Source organism: Octopus bimaculoides, chromosome 13, assembly GCF_046866305.1.
Source record: "Octopus bimaculoides isolate indiv1 chromosome 13, ASM4686630v1, whole genome shotgun sequence".
NCBI classification, from domain to species: Eukaryota; Metazoa; Mollusca; class Cephalopoda; order Octopoda; family Octopodidae; genus Octopus; species Octopus bimaculoides.
Genome location: NC_142940.1, coordinates 59,620,528 through 59,632,189, shown reverse-complemented (window position 1 = coordinate 59,632,189; position 11,662 = coordinate 59,620,528). Strand labels below are relative to the sequence as shown.

Sequence of the window (11,662 nt, the reverse complement as noted above, 5' to 3'; positions counted from 1 at the left end):
GTATTTTTTTAATTTCTATTACCAAACCATAAATTAACTGTGAAATCTTTCAAGTCTTAAATGAAGTCTTGAATCTTACATATATTAAACCAATAATTATGTGTTACATGTCTTGACCATTTTTCTTATTTTTCTATTGAAATACGCTATCACTGTTTCAATTAATTTTGAAGATATTGAATAATTTAGTAAAATAATTAAGCTGGTATTTGAAACATAGATTCATGTGAAATTTGATATAAATTTATCGATCCTGAAAGGATGAAAGGCAAAGTCGACCTCAGTGAAATTTGAACTCAGAACGTTAAAAATGAATGAAATACCACTATGCATTTTGCCTGGCATGCTAACAACTCTGCAATAATAATAATAATAATAATTTATGAAGATTGACAGAACTCTTCATGAAAGTAAATGCACAATTAGAAGACTGTTATACAGTTTGTAATAAATAGAGATTGACTCTGTTTTATTGACTTGAACTGTACATCTGTCTTCCTCAAGTTGAATTCCTACATTTCTGCCAATTTTTTGTTTTGAACCGAAGGAAAACAGGCATATTGCTGAAATACTGTTCAATTCAATAAACAAAGACAATTTGTATTTAAGACAAAATGTATATCACTCTTCTTATTGCATAATAATAATAACAACAACAATAGTAGTAGTAGTAGTAGTAGTAGTAGTAGTAGTAGTAGTAGTAATAGTAGTAGTAGTAGTAATAATAATAATAATAACAACAACAACAATAACAATAGTAGTAATAATAATAATAATTTGGAATTGACATGGGGGCAGAGCAGGCCCAAAAGACTGCTCTATTGCAGAGACCTAGGATTTCGAGATTGGTAGTTGGGTGTTGTCTTCCATGGTAAGTTAACATCCAAGTGCCAAAGTTTATGATTTTCAGAAAGAGACCTTGTGAGACTTATGACAAATGGTTGCTGTCTGTTCTCACAGAATCAACCAGAGCAAGTAGGGCCAAGAGCTCTGAGAAGTAAATAATAATAATAATAATAATAATAATAATGATAATAATAATGATAATAATAATAATGATACCCTGATGCAGTACCAGGCAGTGGCTCTCATGGCTTCTGATCTTAACTGATTGGAAGTGTTATTATCATGTACATTGTTTTGTCCTGGTATAAAAGATGGGCTACAGCAAATATTCTGCTCAATACCACAGATTTGCTTGTCAGTTGTTTGACTTTAACCAGTTGAGCATGTCCCTTGGTGGCTGACCATATGTGCATCTCTGATCTCTGATCATGAGCAGAAGTAGTGGGGGAGCATCATAGCCATGTGTTGAGAGGAATTCTTTGGGGTTTGGATAATTCACCTCTGGAAACATGGATGTTTTGTTCATCATCCTTAAGCAACCCTTATTTGAGGATCTTTTGAGTGGGATGGGCTACTCGACCTGAAGAATATTCTAACTGGGCCCCACCTGCAAGGTCACACACTGTTTATCTTGATATGAGATCACCATGTCGTGCACATATGGTTGTGATGCATGTGTTTGGTGTACCCTTATCAGACGGGTAGTCATGATGGGTATACTGGGCTTCGTATATTTTACCAGAGTGTCACTTTGATGGCATGCACTGCTCTCTCACTCAATAATAATAATATTGATAATAGCAATAGTAATAATAATAATAATAATAATAAGTAGCTGTAGTAGTAATGGTAGTAATAATAATAATAATAATAATAATGGTAACAACTGTAATGATGATAATAATAAATGCAAAAAGAATAACAACAATGATTAGAGTTGTTAGTGTCATAGCTTATACTTAATAAATGACGTCTTTGTTCTGCTGTCTCTTACCAATAAGTAAGAGACAGCGAGAGAAGATTCCGGAGATATTCGCTGTAAATGAATGGCAGATGAGTAAGTAGACATGAAACAGACACAGCATAGATGTTAGCAGAGATTAATTAATATTATCATTGTTATTTTAATATTGTTAATATTAATGATGATTACTTTGTTAATTCACAACAGCAAGCTATGGTTATATGTTATGTATAGTATATATATGTAGAGAGAGAGAGAGGGAGAGAGAAAGAGAGGTGTTAGGAAATACAGGACAGATAAGACACAACCACCACTGGTTAGTAACCAATTACTATGTGTGTGTGTGTGTATTCTTTTACTTGGTTCAGTCATTTGACTGCAGCTATGCTGGAGCACCACCTTTGGTCAAACAAACTGACCCCAGGACTTGTTCTCTGTAAGCCTAGTACTTATTCTAGCCACCTCTTATTGCTGAACTGCTAAATTACGGGGATGTAAACATACCAACATCAGTTGTGGGGGAAGAAACACAGACAGAAGTACACACATATATACATATACACAACAGGCTTCTTTCAGTTTCCGTCTACCAAATCCACTCACAAGGCTTTGGTTGGCCCGAGGCTATAGTAGAAGACACTTTCCGCAGGTGCCATGCAGTGGGACTGAACTCAGAATCATGTGGTTGGGAAGCAAGCCTCTTAGTGTATTTTTTTATGTATGAATGAGCTACTCCACATCAGACAGTGGAGTGGTAGTTTATCACTTTATAGAATGTTTGGGTGTCAGTTTGGTGTCTAGAATGGGATAGCTTACCTCATGGACAGGTAGAAGCTCTTTAACCTTGGTCGGTAATCTACCAAGGAGAAAGAAATCTCTGAAATAAACCCAAGGCCTTGGAAGTTCCTGGTTTTGTCAATTTTCATGTCATACTGGTGTTAGTGTGTTTGCCAGACATAGGTTGACACTAAGCCATCAGTGATGACACTTACCCAGAGAGTCACACAGACACATCAAACCTTGAACAATGAAATGAACTTCTTTATCACACACACACACACACACACACACACACACACACATGAGGGGTCACCGAAAAGTTCCTAGTTTTAAGGGTATTGTGAAAGGGCTGCTTGGAGGTTCAGCCTTCAGTGTTCTTTTACATGACTAAGGAAAACGTGGATCTGGGAAGGGAATATGTTGAATAAAATCGTAATTAACCGATCCTCCTGTATTTTCTTTTACCCAAAGTCAGGAACTTTCCAGCAGCCCCTTGTGTGTGTGTGTGTGTGTGTATATATCAGGATGTAAGGTAAAGGGAAAATGAAAGAGAGAAGAGAAAGAGGGGTTGTTAGTTCATATTGGCTTCTTTACTCAGAAAACACAATTTTTGTTAATTGTAAGTTAGCAGATGAATCTATAAAGGACATTTTTCTAGAGTGTAATCAATTTAAGCGAAGAGAAATAATTATAAATGGGTGTTAGATTTGGGATTAGAAACTTAACTTACCAGATTTTCACCTCTACTACTCAGTAGTCATATATATATATATATATATATATATATATATATATATATATATATATAGATAGATAGATAGATAGATAGATAGATATCCACTTTTTCATGAATAATTTTGACTTCACTTTTCAATGAATAGTAGGGTATCTTATGAGTAACATGTAGGCAACATGCAAATGTAGTCTCTGTTAATTCATGTTAATGGTTATGATATTGTGAAACATGGAAGACTAGACGTCCAATGTCACCACTTGTGGTGGTAGTGGTGGTTATTGTCATTCTGGACAAAAATCACTGATTTGGGAAACAAAATAATTATCCCTCTCTCATTTTGTCTTGCCTTGCTTCATTTAATTTTAATTATTAATTAAATAATTAATTGCTGTTGTTAACAAAGTCATATTGTGGGACAAACAACAACAACAAGAACAAACAAACAGTTTTTTATGTCACATCATATGAGATCCGTAAAAATTGGAAGCATTTCAACGTACCAGGAAGGTCTTCTTCGGACCCAGTCATCGGTAGACTGCCATAAGATGAGGTATCACGTCCAGAAAGGTTGCGGTGGAAAAGAGGAGAAGGGTCTTGTATAGGCATGGCTTTGGCCAAGTTCATGGAATTTTTCCTTTCTGCTACTCTCATGAAATGGAAATACAAAGAAACCAGGCCATTATTATTATTATTATTTTAAAGAACCTTCAACTATTACTTAACTAGTTTATTTATTAACTCTTATTAATGCCATCATTATCTTTCTTATTGCTGTTCTCGCTACTGCTGTTAGTGGTTTGGCCGTTGTCAAGTGACCATCAGCACCGTCAATAGCAGCACCATTTTTGTATGTTGCAGTATATGCGACAAGACAACAAGAGAGTTCCGATGCAGTTGTCAAGCTTACAAGAAATAGCAGCTACATCTCTCTCAAAAGACATCCTACCATGTTAAAACAGAAGGCAGGACACATTTGGCAACATATTCTAGGATATGCTAAAAAGACAGGATGGTCACAAATGGAATGCTTTTTTGATCATAGGCCTGATGGATTAGGGCTAATTTGGGTCTAAATGACAACGGCAATTACAACTACATATGCAGACTTTTAGTAAAGGCATCATAAACCTTGTTCCTGTGCACTTTTAAGTGTGTAAAACATGTGTATATATACATAGATATTTGCATGTACTTTCATAAGCAAGTTTACTTATACATTCACATATATACACAGACATATATATATGCCTACATGTTAGTGTGTAATCGTACCTATGTATCTATATACATGGATATGGCCTTCCAAGGTTTCACTAACCATTGGCTTTCATGCTTAGATTTTATGCTCGTAAACATGTGTACATATATTATACACACCTATATGTTGTATAAGATACATACATGTCTGTGTGTGTATGTATATATATATATACATACATTGCATACACATATTCGTAATTATGTATATATATCTACTATCTCTCTCTGAATCTCTCTCTCTCTCTCTCTCTCTCTCTCTCTTATATATATATATATATATATGTATGTATGTATGTATGTATGTATAAATATCATCATCATCATCATCATCATCATTTAATGTTTCTCCTCTGTGCTGTCATGAGTAAAACACTTTGACAGGATCAGATGAGTCGGAGAATTCTCTTGTGTTCTAATGTCTGTTTTGGCATGGTTTCTATGACTGGATCCCATCCTAACACCAACCAACTGACAGAGTGTACGGAGTCCTTTTTTTCATGGCATCAGCACTAATGAGGTTGTCATGTATTTCACAAGACTAAAATGCACCCCTTAACGGAGTAAGAGTACAGCTGAAAAGGAGGTAGCTTTATGCTATGTGTTGTGGAAAGAGGATTCTTGCTGTAGAGGAGCTATCTCACTCATCGTCTCTTCTTGATATGTTGGGTTTCATGGATAATGAAAGAAGCACAAGCTTCTGAGGACTGTAAAGCCACAAGAGAAATATCAAATTTGTGCTGCTAAAGAAATGTCAGGTTCTGAAGACTTTTTGGTATTAAAAGTAAGCACCAAGTTATGAATTTTAAGAGATTGCAGGGGAAATCTTGTTTTAAGAATTGTAAAACATTTTTAGAATTTAAGCAACAGGATTTAAAATAATTTGGGGATTGCAAATTCTTCAACAACCCAAAGCAATAGGATTTGAAATAATATAAATTCCAAGAGGAATGCTAATATATAAAGTCTGCATATTATTTTTAAAATTAAGCAATAAGTTACAAAATTATTTAGAGATTCTCCAAGAAAAATTTTGGCTTGAAAATGCATTTTTAGTTATAAAAAAACCCAAAAAACTGAAGCACCAAGGAAATGGACCACGTTGTTATGATAGATATTAACAAAAGAAGGCTTTGGCATTTGGTATTCTTTAAGGTATTAGAATAAGCACCACTCAAATAAAAATAAAAATACAAAAGCAAAAATGTATTTTGTTGTTTTTTTTTTTACATTTTTAATTAAAGGCAAAAAGAAATGAATGAAATAAGGAAATACGATAACAAAGTAACTTTGTTAAATTTTCTTACTGTGATAAAGTGAAGAATAAACAGATTTCGTTTTTACAAATTTTATCCAAAGAGGAAGGGGCAGTGCCTGAAATTTTACTCTGCAGTCTATCTCAGTGTTCAACTGATACTTATTTTGTTGACCCTGCAAGGGATGAAAGAAGGCACAGTCGACCCCAGTGCCATTTGAACTCAGAATGTAAAGACAGACAACATGCTGCTGAGAACACAATGCACCACCCTGTCTAGGAATTGAAACCATGATCTCGTAATTGTGGGTTAACTCCCTAATCACTAGTCCATAATAATAATAATAATAATAATAATAATAATAATAATTCTAATGTAATCACAGTATCCCAAGTTTTGTGAGTTGACCTCAGTATATGACAGATTATGGTTTCACCATCTTCCAAGAGGGGAACATCAAAGACATCACTGGTGGGATTTGAACCTAAGTAGACGTAACTAAATACTGCAGAGATATTTTAAATCCAGCACTTTACCAGTTTTCCTATAATTCTTTTGCAGCCTTAGAAATAATAAATTAATCAAATGATTAAAAATAAATACATTCTTTAAAATAAGATAAATCTGCAAAAAAGAAACAATTAATGAAAAACAAAGAAACACAAATAAACATTTCTATTAATATGTAAAAAAAAAAAAAAAAATTTCGAAATATAAATAAAATTTCTTCAAGAAGAAAAGAGAAATGTAATGAAATCAAAGAATTTGTTTCTAAAGACAAAAAAAAAAAAACCCTAAAAAGACTAAATGACTTACATTCCGTATAATTTTCCAAGATGTTTGGATAATCAAGCTCCCAGGTTGGTTTCTGTATAGAGTCTGTGTCGGATGCTGAGTTCGACGGTGGGGGTGGTGGGAGCGATGGCGGCACACTTGCGCCATTGCGCGGATACGGGCTGAAAGTCTGCAGGTGGTCGCACGAGTAGACGGGAATGTTGTGCACATTTTCCAGCTGGTCCGCGGCGCTGCCATAGTTCCGCACCGTGTCGAAGTTGTTCAGCGTGTTGAGAGACGAGTCGTGGTTGCTCGGCGTGTAAGAGGCCGGTCGGTTTGGCACTGGGGGTGGTTGAGGGCTGGGTGGGCAGTGTGATATGCCGAGGTGCAGGTCTGGGTTGCTGAGTTTGGAATGTTTCAGATCATCAGGGTCACCCATGATCACGTTGTTGGCCAAGCGGGGATTTGGGGCAAGAATCCGGCGATGAGCTTGCTTCTTCTGGTACCAGAATCGAATGGCAATCAGAATGATTACTATTACGATCAGGAATGCTAAGGCACCTGTGAGGAATTCAAAACAGACAAAAGAACATGAATTAACAGCTACAATTAACATGTAAATTACATTAAATATCAAAATCACCAATTTGAGACAGAAAAAAACAGCTTCATCATGGGGAGGGGGCCAGTCGATTAGATTGACTCCAATATGCAACTGGTACTTAATTTATCGACTCCGAAAGGATGAAAGGCAAAGTTGACCTTGGCGGAATTTGAACTCAGAACGTAAAGACAAATGCAATACTGCTAAACATTTCGCTTGGTGTGCTAATGTTTCCACCAGCTTGCTGCCTTTAATAATAATAATGATGATAATAATAATAATAATAATAATAATAATAATAATAATAATAATAATAGGTGTACCAAAAACACTCAGTGAGAAATAGAAGAAAATTTGAAGAAAGAAGAAAAAAAAAACATAATAATAATGGAAACTGACCAATTATGATGAAGATTTCATTCTCTGTGATTCCATGTTTATTAGATGAGATATTTGGAAGAAGGATTTCTTCACAGTGCGTTCCGACTGTGTCAATGCTGCAGTTGCAGAAATAAGTGCCAGGTCCATTGTAGCAGGTGCCACCATTCTTGCAAGGGTTGTTGGCACACTTATCAGACTCATATTGACAAAGTGGGCCTGAAAGAAAACAATACGAATATACATAAGCATGTGTGTGTGTGTGTGTGTGTGTATACAAAGTGTCCATAAATTATCTTTACAATTTGAAAAATTCAGAAAAAAAAAAAAAATGAAAAATAAGGATAATTCAGCAGTTTATTGGAAAACATAGGCAAACAAATAAAATTTTATTAGAAATATCTGAACACTTCCATGCATGCTCCATTGACTGCAAGCAACAAATGATACAATAAACTGTGGAAGTGGTAAAGATGGACACAAATGTTCAAAATATGTAAAGTCAATAAATAATAACAAAGAGAAGTTATTACTTTAGGCAGGTTGTTTCATACTTCTGTTATATACTGGGAATGATCCCTTTATCATATATGAGAATGGAAATAATCCAAGACTTCAGAAAAAACATGTGGCAAAGTTGACCTAGGCTGAATTTGACCTTAAAACATAAAAACATAAGTAGTCGGAAAAAAATGCTGCAAAGCACTATTGTTTCTGCCATAATAACAACAACAACAATAATAATCCTTTCTACTAAAAGCACAAGGTCTGAAATTTTGGGGGAGGGGTGAGTCAATTACATTGACACCAATGTGTAACAGGTACTTAATTTATTGATCCTGAAAGGATGAAAGGCAAAGTCGACCTCAGTGGAATTTGAACTCAGAATGTAAAGACAAGATATGAACCTCATAAGAATGAAAGGTTGTTAAACATAAAGAACGAGAAATTTGGGTGAAGAAAACCTATCAGTTATATTATCGTTAGGACTTGGGTGGTTCATGGAAGCTGTCCTTCCTGTTCCGTCTGATATTAAGACAAAAAACAAAACAAATAGCTGAGAAAAACATAAAGTAACAAAATGTGAAATTTACCTTCATAAAGTCCAACACATTGGCAAATAGGTTTGTCTGGTCCTTCAATGCAATTGGCACCATTCCTGCAAGGATTGACAGCACAGTGGTGGCCATATTCACAACGTCGTCCCTTAAGTCCACCAACACATTTACACCAGAAATCATTGGGTAAAACAGGGTTGTTACGACAGGTACCTGAAGTGAAAGTTACCAGTTAATAATAATTACTTAATGACAATTAGTTAGGAATAATCGATTAATGATAATCTGGTCATAATAAACAATTAATGATAATCTTTATGTAATAATAGCCAAGATAAACGTTTGCTAGTTATTTGAGTCTTTTAGTCATGCTTTATTTTGTATAGAGAGAGGAGAAGACAAAGTAAAAGAGAGATACAGGCAGTGTTGTTAATGTAAGAAAAGCGGGATGAGTATGCACTTGAGGCTTGGTGGCAGGCAAAGAATAAAAGAATGCTACACACACACAATGAGAGGAAAGAATCAGAGAGACAAAAGAAGAGGACAATGAGCAGAGTCGTAAGAGGAAGAACGAATTATATAATAAGAAATTTGTTTCATTTAATTATATGTTAACCTTTAGCATGCTGAAGGTGCAACATGTCATCATATGTGTTTTCTCCCTTCTCAATGTGACACAATGTGGCTGAGGCGATAGAGGAGGAAAATTGTATGGCAACATGATTTGCCCTCAGAATGCTAAAAGCTAAGGTAATGAATACTTTACTTTTGAAAATTAGTATTCATTTCATAATTTTGTATAAGCACCAAGAAATTTGGTTGAAGTTAAATGACAGTACATGAAATGTCTTCTCCATGCTCAATAACTATATCAGGTCTGTTATCATTGCATTTGGTACAAGTTGTGCTGGGAATGTTCCACTAATATTTTTTCATGATGCTAAGTTTGTGTATATTTACTAAGAGAGCAGTCTTTTCTATGACTGGCACTATATATTGTTTCAGTAAGGACATCATGCCATGATAGGAGGTGTAAGGACATCATGCCATGATCCACAACAGCCTAAAAATGTCTTCAGGACATTTTGAGGCTGTTGTGGAACATGTGTTACGTCCTCCACAGAAGAGCAACAAAATCAACATTTATGGTTGCAACTGTGTTTGTGTGTGCATGCATGCATATATATATACACACACACATGCAATAATATACGTATACACATGCACGCATGTAATAACATACATATACACACACACACACATATATATATATACATACATACATATATATATATATATATATACATGCATACATACACACACACATATATATGTATATATATATATATATATACATATATATGCATACATACACATACACACATATATGTGTATATATATATATATATATATATATATATATATATATATATATATATATATTATATATATATTTATATAATATAAATTGAAAGAAATATGATTATGTCAAGGACAAAAAGGAAAAAGTGCCTGTAGTTTAATATGTTATGTTATGATTAATTTTCACTTCACTCCATTATATATATGTATATATATATATATATATCATCATCATCATTGTTTAACATCTGCTTTCCATGCTGGCATGGGCTTGACGTCAAACCAGATGGCTGCTCAAGGCTCCAATCTGACCTGGCAGAGTTTATACACCTGGATGCCCTTCCTAACGCCAACCACTCTGAGAGTGTAGTGGGTGCTTTTACGTGCCACCAGCATGAGGGCCACTCAGGTGGCATTGGCAACGGCCATGCTCAAATGGTGTTTTTTATGTACCTGCACAGGAGCCAGTCCAGTAACACTGGCAACAACCTTGCTGGAATATTTTTTCAAGTGCCACCGGCACAAGTGCTAGTAAGATGACACTGGTAACGATCACGCTTGAATGGTGGAAGCCAGTCAGCTGCTCTGATGGTGCTCTTAGCGCTCCATTAGCACAGATGCCAGTCATTGAATTTGATTTTGATTTCGATTTCACTTGCCTCAACAGGTCTTTGCAAGCAGAGTTTAGTGTCCAATGAAGGAAAGGTATGCATAAGTGGGCTGGTTACACCCCTAGCATAGGCCATGGGTTATGGTCTCACTTAGCTTGCCGGGTCTTCTCAAGCACAGCCTATTTCCAAAAGTCTCGGTCACTAGTCATTGCCTAAATCTACAACAGTGCATCCTTTTATGATAAATATAAACACAGGTGTTTTGCAAAGAGATAGAGAGACACAGGAGGATGCATTTTCCTACCTCCATTTAGACATGGGTTATCTGCACATGGATTGGTATCGACTTCACACTTCAGTCCTTGGAAACGTGAACCACACACACAGGTGTAGCTCTTGTGGCTGGATGGGATACACCGACCGCCATTGAGGCATGGGAAGTTGGAACAAGGATCTACAAAGTCAGAGAAAGATACAAAAAAAAACAAAACAGATAAGTAAGTAATAATGTCGCAGGTACAGAGTCAGGTGAACATGGCATAAAGTAAACTGACAGGTGTGTAATAGAAAGTTATGTATAATGATGGTACAGACAGATGGACAGCTAAGTGAGTAATGGTATGACAGGTAGATTGATGGGAAGATTATATGAGATAAACAGACAGGTTGTGTTTTTGATTCCTGTGATAGGCTGTGTTTTGTGTTCTTTGAGCAAGATATGTTATTTCATGTTGCTCCAGTTCTACTCAGCCGTAGAAATGAGTTGAGATGTCACTGGTGCCAAGCTATATCGTCCTTTGCCTTTCCCTTGGAAAAGAATGGTGGTGTAGAGAGGAGAGGTTGGTATGCATGAACGATTACTGGTCTTCCATAAACAACTTTGTCCAGACTTGTGCCTTGAAGGGGAACTTTCTTGGTACAACCCCAAAGTCATTTGTGACCAAAACGGGGTCTTTAAACTTTACCTTTACCCATTGCTTGACTAACAACAACAACAGCTGCAACAACAATGACAAAAATAACATTAGTGAAATGT

General features: G+C 35.6%; 1 protein-coding gene across 17 annotated transcripts in view; it reads right to left on the bottom strand.

Moving 5' to 3' along the window:
- Nucleotides 1-11,662, bottom strand: part of LOC106876689 (protocadherin Fat 1) — a 223,371-nt gene that overhangs the window by 35,671 nt on the left and 176,038 nt on the right. For 15 of the 17 annotated variants that reach the window (XR_016244056.1, XR_016244057.1, XR_016244061.1 and 12 more), the window contains 5 exons: nucleotides 10,931-11,080; nucleotides 8,690-8,866; nucleotides 7,617-7,814; nucleotides 6,656-7,174; nucleotides 3,827-3,967 (listed from right to left, as the gene is read on the bottom strand). Coding sequence is in view for 11 of the 17 variants with exons in the window: in XM_089361878.1 (XP_089218004.1) it covers nucleotides 3,827-3,967; nucleotides 6,656-7,174; nucleotides 7,617-7,814; nucleotides 8,690-8,866; nucleotides 10,931-11,080 (1,185 nt within the window). In the remaining 6 variants the exon portion in view is untranslated. The remainder of the gene's footprint in view (nucleotides 1-3,826; nucleotides 3,968-6,655; nucleotides 7,175-7,616; nucleotides 7,815-8,689; nucleotides 8,867-10,930; nucleotides 11,081-11,662) is intronic. The other 2 variants (XM_052972267.2, XM_089361877.1) reach the window with 1 other exon arrangement.